Source organism: Neolamprologus multifasciatus, chromosome 14 (assembly GCF_963576455.1).
Source record: "Neolamprologus multifasciatus chromosome 14, fNeoMul1.2, whole genome shotgun sequence".
Taxonomy (NCBI): domain Eukaryota; kingdom Metazoa; phylum Chordata; class Actinopteri; order Cichliformes; family Cichlidae; genus Neolamprologus; species Neolamprologus multifasciatus.
The window spans coordinates 19,319,640-19,336,812 of NC_140452.1; the positions used below are offsets into that span (position 1 = coordinate 19,319,640).

Here is a 17,173-nt window from a genome sequence, read left to right on the forward strand (position 1 = left end):
TCTGTAGCATTAAGGCTGTTGCTAGCTGCACGCACAAACAAACCGCGCGAGTATAATTACATTAAAAATCCATCTTTGTTTTATGTAATCATCAGGCCATTTGGGGTTGGCTCATGGGTCCGGGGGGACTTAATTTCCTGCAAGAATAACAGAGTCGTTTCAAATCTAAATGAGTAGCCTAAAAAAAGGAATATAACTGTGTCCATTTGAAGTGCCTAAATGCGGCAGAACTCGAGTCACTGAGCCTTCTTCTTTTCTTTAAATCTTTATCTGCCCGTATTAGCTTGTACTGGAAATTACCAGTCCTTTTCCAAAAACCCTCCATAACCAAACTATGAATAATGTATCGGATTGGCATGCACGCAGCAGCAGACACCGATGTTCCTGCTAAACGGGCCTGTCACAACCGTGACGTATCAAAAGCCACAGGAATGAATTAATAAAGAGCTGTTGCTTTTCATGTTTTACTGGTAATAATAATAATAATAATAATAATAATAATAATAATAATAATAATAATAATAATAATAATAGCCAATTGTTTTGTAAAAAAAAATGTCGACTCGTTTAAGAAACGTTTGTTAATTTATTATATGACCGAAAAACACTTTTGTTTAGGTGGATCCAAGTTTCACATGTGATGGGGGGAAAAAAGTTAAACAATCTCGTGATTTTTTTAAACTTTTTTTTTTGGTTTGCTTGTTTTTACTTTTGTAGAAACCCGTGCCTCAGGTGAGTTCACTTTCACTGTTTATAAAAACATCAAAATTACATACAGAAAGCACATGATTTTTTTAATACACGGAAATAAAGTAAAATACAAAATGAACAAACCCCACCCCGTCCCACACACAAGGCATTCATGAAGCCACTAAATAATAAAATAATGCATGTGTCTGGTTTATAAACATATTTTACACGTGCCCGTACCGGTTTGAATACAGTCTTCGTGTTGCTGTGATTTCTCTGTTTGTTCACTGCCAAAAAGATGGCATTCATGGCAATACGCCCTCCTTTAAAGCGCTGGAGGAGGGGGGCTGGGAGGGAGGCACAGATCGCCTTGTGAATATGGACAGCAGATCGGGTTATCCTAACAGAAAGTTCAGCATAGCCTACACATGTTTTACAATCTCACATTTCTGGTGTGTCGCCCGTTTCACCTTTACCAGAGGAGGTCCAAACAAGGTCAGATGGGCCAGACATTCAAGTGAGAGTTGCCCTTTGTCGAGGGGGGGGGCAGAAAGGGAGGGGAGGGAGATGGCTCACGTCACGTCATCCGTGAAGACATACCCATGCACAACACTGCCGAGGCATTTCCAAATTGGACAGGAAACAGCGGAGGGAAAAACACTTCGATTATTGTCTCTCTCTTTTTTGTTTGTTTGTTTGTTGTTTGTCAAAGAATTCCCGCTCTGTCCTTACACAGAGAAATTGGTTTGGAAATATAACGAGGCCAGCCTCTATATAGGTTCAAACTGAAATAATAATAATAACATAACAATAATAAAACAGATCAAAACAACTGCAGAATGGTTCGCCTTGTTTGACAAAGTATTAACCGACCCAGCTGCATCCTCCTCCTCCTGCTCCTGGAGGTGTCCCGCCGGCCTCCTCAGCCGTGTGGCTGCACAGAGAAGGCGGTGGGTATAGCCTTGCTATTCACCCCATCCGCCAATTTATTTTATTTTTTTAAAATCTTTTTCTGTTTGTTTGTTTGTCTGTTTGTTTTGTTTTTGTTTTTTGGCGTCAAAAACCACGTCTGGGTAGGCTATAACGTCACAGTCCCCTTTTATTTTTCTCATAAATAGCCTATATTTAATAGTCATGTTCGTTGTCCTTCGTTTTAAAAACATAAATAACGTCCACGGATATTTTTTTTTCTCACTTTGTCCTTGGATTATTTTTTTCCCGCACACTTTATAAGCCTTAAAGTTCAGTGTCTCTCAGTCGCAAGTTCCGTAGTGCGTCCGCGCCTCGTGTCCTGTAACGTCTCTCTGGGGGAAGGGGAGGTGAGGGAAGTGGAGTGGAGTGGAAGGGGGGAGAGGGAGGAGGGGTCACAGTCCCAACGCGGCCGTGTGCTTTTTGGCCTTCAGTCTTAGGTCGGCGATGCTGGAGTTTTTGCTGGTGTTCTTGGCGGCGGCGGCGGCGGCCACGACGGAGGCGGCGGAGGCTGACTCTGCCGCGAGCGTCGCCAGGGGGAGGCCGAACGGCGGCGCTGGGAACATCATGTAGGGCGCGTGCGCCGCCAGGTGAGAGTGCAGGTGGTGTTGCGCGTGCGCCACGGCGCTGTCCAGCTGTAGCTGCGCCTGCACCTGAAAGGAGAAGGGCGGCACGTTGCAATGACTATCCTACAGGACGGGACGCACGGATGGGGAGAGAAGGGGGAGAACATGCGTTAACTTTGTCTGTAGGCTCATTTTCACTGGTGTGACTGCAGATTTAGTTTCGATTAGACTGCTTTAAAAAAAGAGAAGAAGAAATAAAGAAAATGTATGGCTTCTCAGTGCAACAGTGAGCAATAATCACTGGCCGTGTCGTTTAGCTCCTGGGGTTTTAGTGGCTACACTGCAACTCTTGTGAGTCAAAGATCAAATTTGTGTTTTTATTTTGCTGGACATCGACTGCATGAAATGCAATCTAAAGCCAAACTTATGTGGCCTTTGGGAAATAAAGTTAACCAGCGGTGCTCAAACTAAAGACTAGACTTCACTGACATGACAGAAGATATAAACTCAAGAACTTAACGCCTGTATCCAGATTCTCTGTGCTATAAGCTACCATATATACAGGTGTTCAAATTAGTAGCCTAAATGAAATATCAGGGATTTCCCTTCACTTATTTAAATGTTAAAATGTTTTAGTATTACTAGTAGTAGTTTTGGCCTGCTGGGCCTGTTAATATGTTTGCGTGCTGTGGTTTAATGGTTAAGAAGAAGAAAAAGACAAATAGCTGGTTTAAAAAAAATAAAAAAAAATAAATTTGTAAAAAATAAAAGGAATTTTCCAATTAGGCTGTACAGACTCACAGTGTTTTTGTCAGTGTGGTAATAAGAGTTTAGTTACCCCCTACATTGGATCTGGAGTCTCTGCATAGCACTTGGGCAGAGGCTGTGCCAAGACAGCAGTCGGGGAATTGGTCTGGTTTTAAGACTAGACGCTTCAAAGTAACTTGCCTGTTGGAATGGCATCCGTAAAGCCCCCACGTTGACATATGGCGCTACACGACAGGCTTCAAACTGATTCGCTGCTCCAATCAGGACTCCTGCGAAAACACAGATGATAGCCTAATCATGTGAGAAGAATATTCAACGACACAAAGAGTGAAACCGCAGGGCTGAATAACGAGCAGTAAAAGCTGATTGTCTGGAGTAAACTTGCAATAACGTCCAAGATAGACACTCACTTAAAAAATATATAAACAAAAAGAAAACGCCATGCTTCTGATGGCGTAATTAACTGGAAATTAAGCCACTAACTAAATAGTAACATAAAGGCTGGCTCGCGTTCGAGTGTGCAGTTGCTTTGCAGTTGAATAAAAGTAAAGTGGAATAGACATAAACATATAGTCGTTTGTGTTGTGTGGGATAAAAGTGTACCTTTATGTAATTGGTTTTCCTGCTTTCTGCATTTGGCTCTTCTGTTCTGGAACCAAACCTGTGGGGACAGAAATTAATTAGAGACCCACTGATTGGCAGCTGCTTGCGAGGCCATGTGTAATTCCTCTCAAAGTGACAACAACCGCAGAAAAACAATATCCCCGAGGAGCAGTGAAATATTAATGGCACTGCTTAACCCCAGATTTTAATTATTACGTTTAGTCTACAACAAGAGAGAGACAGTTTGGGCGGAAGCAGAGAGAAGGGAAACAGTGGAGTCAAAAAAAAGGAAAGTGTAAATCTACTAAAGGGAGATTTAAAATCATATCAGAAATGAAACGCTCTTGTTGGAAATATGCAGGACTATTGGACTATAATAAATAACCTTGTCAGCGCTGGTTTCATCTTTCTATAGATTAGTGTCCCTGAAGAGTTGAATGGTCTCTCGGATATCGAATAGCAGCAATGCTATTATGGTTTTGGACATCAGAGCAAAGCGATCTGAGAGCATCTCCCTCTTTCTCTTTCCGCCTCCCTCTCATTAAATGACCACTGAAATTAATTACCCTTATCTGCAGAAAAATCCATGTCAGAGAATCGCTTAAATGCCTCGCAGTTTTGTCTAATCACCGCCATAACACGCACTCACACACAGACACACACACAAAAAGCTCGCTTCAAAGACAGCTCACTTCTCTTTTTCCTCCTGTTGAAATCGACAAGCGTCAATTTCAGAGAAACGCCTTGGAACACAGATTAAACGATTTATTACTATGGTAATCTGCTTTGAATCTCTCAGACAAAGCACCGGCTGAATTAGCCCACGATGCAACGCGTCGGCGTGCAGTCCCCCTTTCACGTCAGCAGGCCAATATACACGCACGGCGAAAGCTTGATTGAAATATCATATTGATTTGGCTGTCAGATGGCTTCATTTATTGATCACAGTTAGATGTCAATCGGAAGTCCTTTTGTGCACGCTTCAGGTATAATTTATTAGCACGATAAAAGCAGGGAAATGCACTGCAGTTATTGATTGAGGCGCAATTTAAAAAAATAAAAAATACATCAAAATAAATGTGTGGTCTGTGCATGCAACTGGTAAAAAGGTATAATGCCCCAGCAGAGATAAAAGAGAGAGAGAACGAGACAGATAGAGAGTGAGGGTGAGCTGTTCTTGATTTGGGTAGAAAATAATACATAATTTATGCAAATCCCCCGAGCTGTGCCCCTTGTTCGGGACACAATACGCCTTATTGGTGAGACTCCAGTTGAGGCCGGTATAGAGCCCTGCAAAAAGCTGGCTTTAACTTTTTTTTTCGGGGGGTGTGGTGGGTTGAGTTTGAGATGGGGTTTTTTTTTTTTTTTTTTTTTTTAATGGAGGTACCCGTTTTGTTATGCCCCCCACCCCAATCCAGAAGACCGCCATGTTCGTTGTGGAGACAAATACTGTGTCCTCCACGAAATCGGGCCATACGAGTGTGAAATAAGATGCTGTAAGGTTTTTGATAAAAACAAATAACAACAAAAACAACAACTGTGTTCTATATGCCCCCCGCCCCTCCCGCGCCTTGCACAAGACCTGTCTGAGCCCCCACCAACCACCCACCGACCCCACAGACTCGGCGAAGCCCTTACTGGGTTTCTGCGCAGATGGCCTGTCCCCGTGAAAAACTACAGCAGCGCTGACAAACAGGGCCATGGTAACATATACACCCAGAAACCGAAGACAAATATTTGGAGGCTTTATTTGTTTCCGCCCGTTTGGACAATAAAGATTCAAAACGTGGTCTCGTGACACGAGCAGCGCCTAATTGAGATAATGAACACGGTAAATAATCCAAACGTGTTGAGGGGGGGAAAAACCCTAATCACAGAGAATAATTGGGAGAGGAAGTTGCATGCTGCTGGTGAACTCTGCCTTGCTGTCTTAAGATCTTAAGATCTCATTTAACTTATTACAACTTCCATAATACTTCTGGGGATCCACTCAACCGTCTCACAAACACAGCATTACATCAATAAATGCAGCATTAATACAAGTCAGTCGAGCCACACTTATCGTATTGCATTAAAAGAAAACAACAACCCTCAATCAAACAAAATATTATCATCCTCACACCGTTTACATGTGGGATATCAAGCAAAACAAAAATCAGGGAAGAGTGTAAAATCCTTCCTGTAAAAGAAAAGACCCGTGGAAGTTTTTCCCCCGTTTATTATTATTATTATTATTATTATTATTATTATTATTATTATTATTATTATTATTATTATTACAGCAAACAACATCTTACCGGCTTAATGCCGATAGTGGTAATTATAATTGTCATTATAATGAATTTTTAATTATGTTTTAGATCTTAATTTCATGCTTAGACTCAAAATATGGTCACTTTTTCTATCACAGATGTTATCTTATTTTTTCCTCTATTGTTATTATTATTATTTTTTATTATTATTATTATTAAAGTCTCGTTTAACTGACTGTCCCTACCTGTACTCGGGCCTCCGACAGTCCCAGTCGCTGGCTAAGCTCCTCCCGCATGAAGGCGTCCGGGTAGTGGGTTTCGTCGAAGAGCCGCTCCAGCTCATTGAGCTGCTCTAATGTGAAGTTAGTCCGACTTCTCCTCTGTTTGATTTTAGTTTGTGTCTCGTCTTCAATGGGCTTCGAGTCCTCTTTTCTCTCTTTTACATCCGTGGTGCCTGTTGTGCGGACGAGAAAAGAGGGAGACGTCAACATCATGTGGCTGTACTGTGACCTCCAGCCTGCTTATTACTGGACTGCATATTTCTAAGGTGCTTAAAAGTGTTATTTTTTCTTTCTTTCTTTTTTTTAATGTGCAAAAAGGCTTCACTGTCATGTTTAGGCTAGCGCATAATTCAGATTATAAACAGGTAAAAACACAAGCCACCCACCTGGGTATGCAAACGGAGATTAAAGGGCACCTAACACACACAAAAATCAGCTAGGAATTTAAATAAAGCAATTAAATAAAAGCTTACAACCGCCAAAGAAAGAGAGAAAGAAAGACGTGCCCTCAAATATCACAGAGCTATCAGACCTCGGATGTTTTGTAGAGCTACATAAAGCTCTTTAATTATTAACTGCTTATAAATATGCAACGCTGTGCCCACTGTTGGATGTCTGATACACGCTTGTCGCAGTTCCGCTTTTAACCACGCTGCCCATGACGAACAGATGTCTTTTTTTCGCAAGCACCCAGCTCTAAGATATCTTGTCCAGTATGTTGTCACATTTTGTCCAGGTTTCAGAAAACACTGTGGGGAAGGCTTGCACGGGACACACGAGCATCTGCTCCACTTTCATTAAAACGTCAAGCAAAATTTTCTCTGAAAATCATAATCAAATGTAAATATTTCTATTTGGTTCAGCCTTTAGTGTTGGAAGTACGATTTTTTACATCACCGGTTTGTTTACCTGCTAATGTTTTGGTTATGCAATCATAAATATATACATAAAAACACTAAATTATTGAGGATAGCGGTGATAAATAATTATCCCTTCTGGTGTAAGCCTGTATTATATTGGTGTGCGGGATCACACGTTAGTGACAGCAGAAATGACAGGACTCGTACTGAATCGCTCGAGTCCACCGATTTGAACGCCAGGTGTGTTTTTACGCCTTCTTTGAGTTCAAACGTTCCCCCTATAGGCCTCACAATATAGCAAGTACAGATGCCCGAGGTCATTGACAATCAATGCTTCTTAAATAAATCTGATTACTCTCAAGTAGGTTAACCTGCAGCGTTACTGAAGACAATCCACATAATTACTTGTATGATCTGTGTGTGTGTGTATATATATATATATATATATATATATATATATATAAGCACGATATCGCAAGTGCACTAATATTATAGAAATATGGATAGTTTTCCACATGCGGGCCTTCCTGTTTGTCACACGTGGGCCTCTTCCTGGTGTTCTGTATTTTTTAAATTGATACTTTTTAAATGCATAATAAAGAGATAATAAGCTATATTTTAATTAGCATTACAGTCTGAGAAGTAGCTATTTTCTTTCTTTCTTTAATAAGGCAAACAGCTACAGTTACCAAAACCAATCGATAGCCTGCACTTCCAGAAAACACCAGTTAATAATTTCTCTTCTTACCTCGCTAACTGACTGTCACTAAATCGAGAATCGCTCCACCGGGCTGCTAAAAATCTGCAATATATCCGTGTGGATGACAGTCATGAGCTCAACTCTTTTTCGCAAATAAACATGTGGCTGCACGCTCGCTTGTCTTCTCAGGGCTCGATCACTCCTCTCTCTCTCTCTCTCTGTCTTTCTCTCCTCTAAGTCCTCTAGACATTCCTGCTCGTAAAGACTGTGTACACCGTGAAGTCCTACCGTCAATGAGTTTGGGGCTCCCGGCGTCCCTGATTCTTTCCGGGCCGAGCATGTCAGTTTCCCTGCCCGGCGAGAGCGCAACGTTCCGGTTAACGGCGGCCGGCTCCTCTCGGCTCCCCGGTTCCGCAGATAAAGACTCCCTGCTCCCTGCTCGCGTCGACCCGGTCTCCAACACCTCCCTGTAGGTTATCACTTCCTTCTTCTCCTTCACTTTCTGATCGAAAGACTTAGACACGAAAGCGGTGAGCTCTTCCATCACTCCTTCCTCTCCTCTTTAAAAAAAAATCACACACACCACACACACTCACTCACACACTCTCCCTTTGCTCCACGACAGCTTAAGACATCAGTGGTGCGGCTCTTTTTAAAGTCGACCCCTTGAAAATGATACAAGGTGATGCAGCCAAACTCTGGACAAAAGGTAAAAAATATATGAAGATATATCTTCTCAGCCAATTCCTCCTCCTTTGGTAGCGGAGTTGGGAACCTGCTGGTGATCCTCTATTGAAGTCACAGTATTTATACTTTGCGGCGCCTTGCCCCCTTGATCCGTGCAAATTACCTCCCCTCAGGATGCCGGGATGAGCCCCCCCCCCCCCCCCCCACCTCCTACCCCTTCACTGATACTGGAGCGAGAGAGAGAGAGAGAAGCGGAGTAAAAACATTAAGCAGCACCACCGCTATTGGCCATTAATCCGAGATTGACAAGAAGGACTAATTAATTTAATTAAGCGCTCATTCGCTGCTATTGTCCTGAGTTAGTTTTTTAAACACCCGGGAGATGGTCACGGATCTCTCTCTCTCGCTCTCTCTCCCGTCTCTCTCTCTCGCTCTCTCTCTCTCTTTCTGCAGGGGTGTGGCTTAAAAAAAATCAGAAAATGACAAGAGAGAGGGAAGCACATGGATGAGGAGTCCTTCCTCGCTATATCTCTGTGATCTGCGGAGGGGGAAAAATAATAACAAAAAAGACGCAATGCTGACACGGAGAGAGAAAGCGGTGAAAGCTGGGACCAGCTGGGATGCCGAGAGGTGCAGCACCAACTTATACACGGAGCTTCAAATCAAGTTCAAGTGAACACATTTGGCTTTAACCCACAGTTGTACATAGTTCGCTTCAGGCCTGCTCTATTTATTTATTTTATTGCGCTTTTAATTTGAAAGTGGATTTTCACGGTTTAAAAATAATAATAAAATTGGATAAAAAAATATTGTATGGTAAAGTATTATTATTATTATTATTATTATTATTATTATTATTATTATTATTATTATTATTATTATTATTATTATTATGTTTTTTTGGACAACTTAATCAATATTTTTTAGACCACCCCGTTTGTGTCTCTGATCACTAATTGTTGTTTTGCAACGTCATCATTAGACACGCCACATCGCTTCATATTAATCCTCAGCGGGGTTTTTAAGTCATTAGGATGTTTAAGCAGCTAAACGTTTAATTATAGTGCCTCTTGCGATGCGTTGCCATTGGGCTCACTAATTAACGCTTTCAAGTCGTTTTTTTCTCCCCCTCCAGCTGAAACGATTATTTGCAAAAAATAAAAAAAATAAACAATGGTTCACTTGCGTGCTCAGGTAGGTATATAGCGAGTGCAGCGAAGAGATGGCAATTAAGCCAGAAGAGGAGGGGACGTGTAGCCAGAGAAGAAACTGGATACAGCGGGATTTAAAAAAAAAAGTCGAAATGAATTTGATGTAAAATTAAGCACGTTTATTGATAATCTATAAAAAGCCTCATTTCCACACAAGGCCTCTTTACAGTTCTCCTCATTAAATATTAATGAAGTTTCAGCTTAAACCTTAGGCATTAATTACTATTATTTCTACTGCATCGGAAAGCGGGAGGATTCCTCCTGTATCGTTGAGTTGCCTCCTGTGTCTATTTGCACTGAAACTGCCCCATTTAATGCTCTCTTATCTGCCATTCCTGTGCACATTAGCAATGTATCAGTCAATATAATATTGTCCTTTCTTCTGTTTTTAAATGTCAGGAAGCAGTTATTCACTTAATGTTGTTTGGATCCTCTGCCTGGCCTTGTTTGTGAAAAAGATTAATATCTGAGAAGATGATCTCATGCAAATAATCACTGACACACATCCACTCGTTTATTTGGGCGCATTGTGAGTGAGTATTTTTGTCAGATTAAAACGAAATATAAGTAGCTCGTGCTGTTGGCATACATACTCTTGCAATACATTTGTAGTCATCATTTTTCATCGACTGGATGCTATTTTAAAAACTGCACAGAAAATACACCATAAAGAGAGAAAAAATACAAATGAAGCTTACTGTATATGTTAGTCCCTCATTAAAATACTACATTGAATTAATCTCCATTTAGAAATGCTCGTTTTTAAAGAGCTTTTACCATCCCTCAAATCGTCATAATAGTCATGCTATTATGGAAATGTAATTGTCTAACTTTATCTCGTTTAATTAAGGCGATTCAAGCGACTTTGTTTATGTAGTAGTGTTATACAAAAATACTTTAAAACTGTTTAACACAATACCTAACGTTGCAGCAACAACAACGACAAACTATGTATGCCGAATTATTAAATAAGTGTTCGTTTTAGGTAAATGAAACATAATAGAGGCAAAATCCGTAAAGCTATGGTTAAAAAAGGGTCCTTCGATCGATTGCTCTGTGTTTGATTCTAGTTCCTTGATCGATGCTTTCCGGTTTGACAAGCAGAGTCTCCCAAACAGTGCATGGCTGTTGTTGAGAGGCAGTGCCATTTAAAGGTGAGAAGCGGGACTCTCCTTTTAATTTTTATAGGGATACACTTATTTTTAATATAAGACATATTAGTAGATGTGATACGTTTACTATTGCACATCCGGGACCTTTATTTAGAACAAGAACCGCGGTCCCAAGCTGGATAAGTTAGCACCGTTAGCTTAGTAGCTAGCCTCTGCACAAAAACAAACATTTATTAGCTGCTTGCGGCAACGGTAGTTTACCTTTTAGCAGTCGGTGGTGATTTAATAAGTTAAATACTACTGTATGTAGGTGGCTGTGTTTTAATAGTCGTTAAATGAGCTTATGGTACAGTGGTCAGAGTAGTAAAAACGTTGTGTTTTATACACGTGAAGAAGTAAATAAATAGGTCGGTTCCCACTGATATTCCAGCAAACTGTCTAGAAGGGTTGTCTGAGAGATGTCAAAAGGAGCAACCCCACTCTTGTGTATGTTTTGCCAGCTGACTGACCGCCAGCATGGGTAGGCGCTCGTCCGACAGTGATGATGACAGCCGAAGCAGGAGAAAGAAGAAACAGCGTCGCCGCTCTTCTTCCTCTTCTTCTTCTTCGTCCTCTTCCTCTGGCAGCAGAGTGAGAAGTAGCCGCAGTCGGAGGTCCAGTCGCCGCCGGAGCCGCTCTCGCTCCAGAGACAGGAGGTTAGGCTTCATCGTGAAATTTTCCTTCTTACATGTGTGCAGAGTGCGGCTCTCTGTTCGGCTGGAGTGTATTTAACCAACGACTGTTTTGCATTTAAAGCTTCTGAAAGGTTAAAAGCCAGATGCATTCAGAAATTGAGCATTTCATTGGAGGGGCTGATGACAAGACCCAAGTTTCACAGTTTCAGTGTTGATATATACAGGGTGTCTCATTAAAATGTGACACATTTTAAGTATTTTGGTTTGTACAAAATATATTTATTGCATAACTAAAATTCAGGAGGTCATTCAGGATTCTCAGTCATGTACATTAAAATACACAGCATTTCAAATGCACACAAATAACCATGCACTTGTAAACTAGTAATAAAACGTGTGCAATCACGCCCTGTATTTTGGCCAATATATTTGAATATAAGGTATAATCTTATACTGTTTTAGAGATATTGAAAAGGGGAATGTATTCCACAGACTTCACATGAAGGATCTGCTGGTTGCTTCGTTATGACTAACTCTGCAACACGTGCTGTAGACTGGCTGCATTCAACCCTAGTATATCTTTTTCCTGGATTAAAGTTGTATGTATTGTCTATGGGACAACAATTCCACTGATGCTGACGTGTCTCTGAGGGATCACTTTTGGCCACTATCACCAGTTGATATGCTGCTTGGGTTCCACTTGGATTTTAGTGGTATTATGCTTCCAAGCAGTCAGTCTTTTCCTTAAAAACTTGATAAAGCAGAGGCTGAAAACACTGATTTATACTTCTTGTATATTTCTTGTGCTCTGTAGTTAAGTTACCACATTCTTCTGTATACATATATTATCTGTATAGCTTGGATAGCTTTAAAACAACAACAACACATAAACATTGTATGCATATTTTTTTTTCCACTCACACATTTTGACTTATTGTAGTTGGAAAAGAGCAGGTTTTCATAACTGTGAATTTTTGTATTCAAGCATTTCAGAAAGTATGACAGCCACTGGACATACATGGTACCGGCACCCTGAAACAGGAGCAGCTAAACTAATTATATATATTTTCTCGAATTTGATTGTTTATATCTTTGGTTGTCATCCCATCAAAATGTGTCTGGAATCATGAGAATTTCAGGAATTTGCATTTCAGACAGCCAAGTAGAGGAATGTATTTGCATACTAGCTGATACAGGAAAAAATGGTGGACATTATTTTGTTTTGACTTCAAAATGTTCTCTAGTTTTTGTGGCAAAATAGAGAACGTCATGATATCGGATTATATCATATTCAGACTTTTTCCTCAACAGACAGAAGCTTAGGTAATGAAGCTAGATAGAACAACAGATTAAGAGATGTTTGTCTGGCCAGCATGCTAGCTTTCTAAACGTTTCACATTAAATGTTCTGATTTTAAAAGTACAGATGTTTAGCATAGGCTTTTTACAACATAGCTCATTTAAGAGTATACTTATTTTCTAGTAAATGAGTTATGAAGTTCCTAGATTGGTAAATTATGTCTTCGGTAATGATTCCGTGTGGACAGCGAAGGGCCGTCATACTTCTCCCAGTAAATGCCAGAATTAGGACACTTTAAAAGGACCAAGAAATAAAATCTAACAAGAAAATTTTGAATCAATGTGCACTGGTAATAATTTGTCCAGGAAAGGATGTCAGTAAGAATTTAAACAAGCACTTTTGCGTCTGTAAACAGCATTGCAGAGAGGTTAGTTTCTTATTCTTCAATAGAAATCTAGGATAGATGTTTGTTTTTGGTGGGCTTATTTCATGACTACCCTCCCCTTGATAATGTGAAGGCTTAAATATAAAAGGTTATGACATAACATCAGTTTTATTCAATTTTATTCTGATCTTCGTAAATTAAAACACTTCAGTGTTTAGCTGTTGCTGAGGAATGAGGAGGTTCAGTAATAATCAACCTTCTTTGCAAGTAGCTGCTGACTGGACCTGACCTCCATCCATCCAACTGTCTATCCACAGCTGCCTCTGGGTGTATGTGGCTGTTCAGACAAGGCCAGTTGATGGTAATTATTTATGAGGCTTGGTCAAGGTCCATTACTGCTGATGGGAAGTCATTGGCCGCCTGCACAGGGTGGGGTGGGCAGTGTAAACCCTGGGACCACAGTCCTTCATCTATTAACTGCTTGTGTGTTTTGAACAATTGACTAAGACCTTCTGTATTTCTGTCTCTGTGTGTGTGTGTTGGATCTCCTTGCTTTAAATAGGCTCATGAAAACGACCACACGTTTTGTAGCACTGTCAACCTGAGTAATGTAAAGTGACCTTACATGAGGTAAAACAGAAGAGGGCTTATGTTCTGGCTGGGTGACATCATAACCACATAATTAACATGTATATGTAAGGAAAGTAATTGTATCCCTGGCCGTGGTTAAGTTACAATATGGGAGTGAGATGGAAAAGTGTGTGTGAATAAACGCAAAATGAAGTCCAAGTTGTGAGGTGTTATTTGCATTCACGTTAAAGACTTCTGTGTTGGCCATTGCTTCCCTCTTGCATGTGTTCTACCCATTATGTTTTATTACGTGCACACAGGCTTTTGTGAAAATGTGTGAGCATACCCCTCCTTCCAAATAATCCCATCTCACTACTGTGTGCTTCTTCTGTGCAGTGTGTGAAGTGGTTGTGCAGGGGCTGTGGAAGTTATTTCATAAGGCCCCGCTCTTGGGATCCAGCCTTTAGAATACTAATAGATCTTTGCTGGGTTTCTCTAAGTGGTACAAATCTGGTTTGATAGTTCAGCTTCTGTGTTATTTGTATTGCTTGCCTTTTTCTTCTCTCCTTCTCTATCTAGCAGAGCTCCCACAGGACTGAGAGAGGGTTTTTTTGTGGGGGGGGCATGTGTATTAAAGATTTGGGTATTTTTGGTTCTGGTGTAACAAAAGAAGATGTTTTAAATAATGAACATTGCACAAAGTGTTTGCAGTATCAGGCGTGGGGCTGTTTCAGCATTTACATTCACTCCCATAAATGACTCCTGCTACATGATATCAATAGGAACTCAGTGTGAGCGGTGTTTGGAAAATAGACGCTGCACACGCTGCTGTAGCCACATTAAAGAGCAGCAGAGAACTAAAGGGCCCCTGTGGAGGAACTGTAAGGCATCCTGCATGGCTCTGCAGCTCTGGGCCTTGGACCAGAGCATTCACTAATGCACACTAGCTGCTTGTGATTCTGATAACAAGCTAAGTTTTCTGGGTCGTGTGGGTATGTTTTCTCTTAAACATAATAGCAAAATAAAGTAGTGACACAATATCTACTTTTTTTAGAAGAAGGAAGAATTTTAGATGGCGCTTTCTGAGTTTTTGTCCACTGGGAAAATGAACACAGAAAAATGTGCTTGACGTAGTGGAGCATTAGGGTGAAGTGAGGAGAGACTTTTTACTTGAATGGTAAGATTTTGATTTTTGTGGAAAGTAAACTGTGAGAAACTAAACAATACAGCTGAATGACTCTCCCCCCCCCCCCTCCCCCCCATTAACCACCCTAAGCATTCAGGACAAATTTGTGCAGTTTTATTTTGAACTCCAGAACAATGATTAGTTGTATAATCCTACTCCTGTATGATTGATCTGTTTTTAAAGATTCTATAATAAGATTAAATGTATGTGTGTATTTTTTTTTTCCTGTCCCAGGAGGAGAAGACGTTCCAGCAGCAGTTCGTCTCACAGTTCATCTCGCAGGAGGAGGAGTCGAAGCGCAGAGAGAGACAAAGGGAGGAGCCACCGTTCACACAGGTCACGGAGCCGGGACAGGAGGTAGCACCATCGTGGACATTATTCATTCTGCTCATTCTGCTTAATCCCTCAAACTGCTGTATTATTTCCAGTCACTTGAAGTTTCCTAGCAGGATTTTAAAGTCAGATTGTCTAAGTTTTAGTCACGCTTGGAGAAAAGGAGTGAGAGAGACGGTACCCACATCATTTTAAAAGTTTGTTTGGGGGGGGGGGAGCTTGGAAAGGTTAAGGGTGTTTGTATTACAAATCAGTGCAAGGAATGCCATTGCAGATTTTTCTTATTACAGAAGAATACATTTTTTTGAAAGTTTATTGTAGTCTAAACAACACATCATTTCGTATTTATGTCTTATGTCATCAGATGGAAGCACATGGAAACTTATGTTTTAGGTCTGAATTACTGTATTGCGTGTGCATCTAGTTGTGTCTCCGTTTGCTCCGACTATCCGTCTTACTGCATGAGTATTAATGGGACCGTGACACGCAGAGACAGCAGGTCACATGCAGCACCACTCCAGTCTGCCTGCCAGCCAAACCCTTTTCTGGAAGCACCTCTCCTTTCACTCATTAGCACCATTAAACCGTCATTAGCAGTACATACTTTGTTGAATTATGATTATTAATGTTGTCGCTCCTTTTAAAAAAAAAAAAGTTATTCACGTGACAAATGTGTACACGGCTGCACCACACTATGCACACACTCACAGTCCCGTGTCCCTTTCAGAAACATAAAGAGAAAGTCTCTGTGTGGTGGTCCATGTCATTAGCATAGCTAATCTGGTACTAATGAACCAGTAAACTGTGCTGTTTTTAAATCCCTTTCTCACACACACACACACACACAAATGCATAAATACATGCACAGACGCACATTTGAAGAAAAGGTTGTCATAATATATGCGCAAGCAAGGCCCTTTGTTTACTTGTGTATGGCTGCGGGGGAGAGCATAGATCATTTTAATCACAAAGGAAAAAGTGTTTTAATATCTTGATTACAGAGGTGTCAGGATGAAGGGATGATGCAACAGGGATGTTCTGACACGTGTGGTTGATTGTGCCATGAAAAGGCACCACACTTCAACTCTCCGATGTAATGCTCACAGGCTTTTGGAATAAGCGAATTTCGGTGTTTGACTGCGCGCTGAGGCCATTTATTGGGAGAATTCAGCCAAACATTTTTCACACATTCTCTCGCTGCTCTCTGCGGTACAGTGGCAGTCACTCACAGCACCACTGGTGATTAAAACATCAGTTGAAAATGGTGTGGTGCGAGATGAAAGGTGGAAGGGATTTGGGAGATTTAGAACTACAGTCGATGACATCGGTGTTTACAAACGCTGCAGTGTGATTAGGAGGGTTGCGTTGTGTAATCGGCTTAGCGGTAAGCGAGGAGCAGGTGGGCTGGGCCGGGCTGGTGTTGGTGGGAGCGCGTGGTGGGGCGTTATGAGGTTGAGGTGGTGTTGGAGGTGGGGATGTTCAAAATGATGGCAATGATGATTAAATTTATGCAGTTAAGTGATGGCAGCTACAATTTGTGTCTGCAGAAGTTGACATGGGCACATGTGCGCCTGTGTTAGCGTTCGAAGAATCCAGTGGCAGTTTTCTTGTGGAATAAATGGGACAAGAGCAGAAGTGATGAGATGATTGATTGGCAAAAAATAGTAATTTCATTTTTTTGTTTTAAATCTTTTATCAACCACACAATTTAAGAATGAATCTAGAGCATAATATTTAATTTACTTGACAGCTAAATGGTAGTTGAGCAGTTGTGGAGAAATTATATGACTATTCTTCCGTCTGTATTTATCAGAAGTGCTGCATCTGTGCTGTGCATGTCTTTGGTGGGACACTGCATATTTTACAGCAGCTGGGGGTTGTGAAATGAAAGCAGGTTGATGTGTGCACAGGTGCCCTGACTGCTATTAGTCAGTGCTGTGTGTGTGTGCGTCGGGATGAGGCTGCCTGAGCTCCCTGAGAGGCTGGCTGATGGATCAGAGGAGGATTGCATGGACAGGAGCTCATGA

General features: G+C 41.1%; 2 protein-coding genes across 5 annotated transcripts in view; one reads left to right on the top strand and one right to left on the bottom strand.

Moving 5' to 3' along the window:
* Positions 1 to 573: 573 nt before the first annotated feature.
* On the bottom strand, positions 574 to 8,477 carry shox2 (shox homeobox 2). Of its 2 annotated transcripts, none has more exons than XM_085131110.1 (5): positions 7,978 to 8,477; positions 6,094 to 6,302; positions 3,597 to 3,654; positions 3,174 to 3,262; positions 574 to 2,312 (listed from the first exon to the last, which is right to left on the bottom strand). In XM_085131110.1, the coding sequence occupies exons 1-5, from the start codon at positions 8,231 to 8,233 to the stop codon at positions 2,055 to 2,057; spliced, it is 870 nt and encodes a 289-aa protein (XP_084987236.1). In that variant the 5' UTR covers positions 8,234 to 8,477; the 3' UTR covers positions 574 to 2,054. The 2 variants fall into 2 exon arrangements, with proteins under 2 accessions (XP_084987236.1, XP_084987235.1); XM_085131109.1 differs by having other exon boundaries at positions 574 to 2,348.
* Positions 8,478 to 8,894: 417 nt separating this feature from the next.
* rsrc1 (arginine/serine-rich coiled-coil 1) overlaps positions 8,895 to 17,173 on the top strand; it is a 123,593-nt gene continuing 115,314 nt past the window's right edge. Inside the window, exons 1-3 of one of the 3 annotated variants that reach the window (XM_085131108.1) lie at positions 8,895 to 9,006; positions 11,200 to 11,394; positions 15,048 to 15,170. In XM_085131108.1, coding sequence (XP_084987234.1) covers positions 11,216 to 11,394; positions 15,048 to 15,170 — 302 coding nt within the window. In that variant the 5' untranslated portion in view covers positions 8,895 to 9,006; positions 11,200 to 11,215. Of the gene's footprint in view, positions 9,007 to 10,634; positions 10,742 to 10,777; positions 11,107 to 11,199; positions 11,395 to 15,047; positions 15,171 to 17,173 lie in introns of those variants that run through there. The other 2 variants (XM_085131105.1, XM_085131106.1) reach the window with 2 other exon arrangements.

Coding starts and splice junctions, on each gene's coding strand:
- shox2 (XM_085131109.1), bottom strand. CDS start 8,233: ATGGAAGAGCTCACCGCTTTCGTGTCTAAGTCTTTCGATCAGAAAGTG. Junction 3,655..6,093: donor TGTCGGAGGCCCGAGTACAG/GTAGGGACAGTC, acceptor CTGTCCCCACAG/GTTTGGTTCCAGAACAGAAG. Junction 2,349..3,173: donor TACGGATGCCATTCCAACAG/GCAAGTTACTTT, acceptor CCCGTCCTGTAG/GATAGTCATTGCAACGTGCC.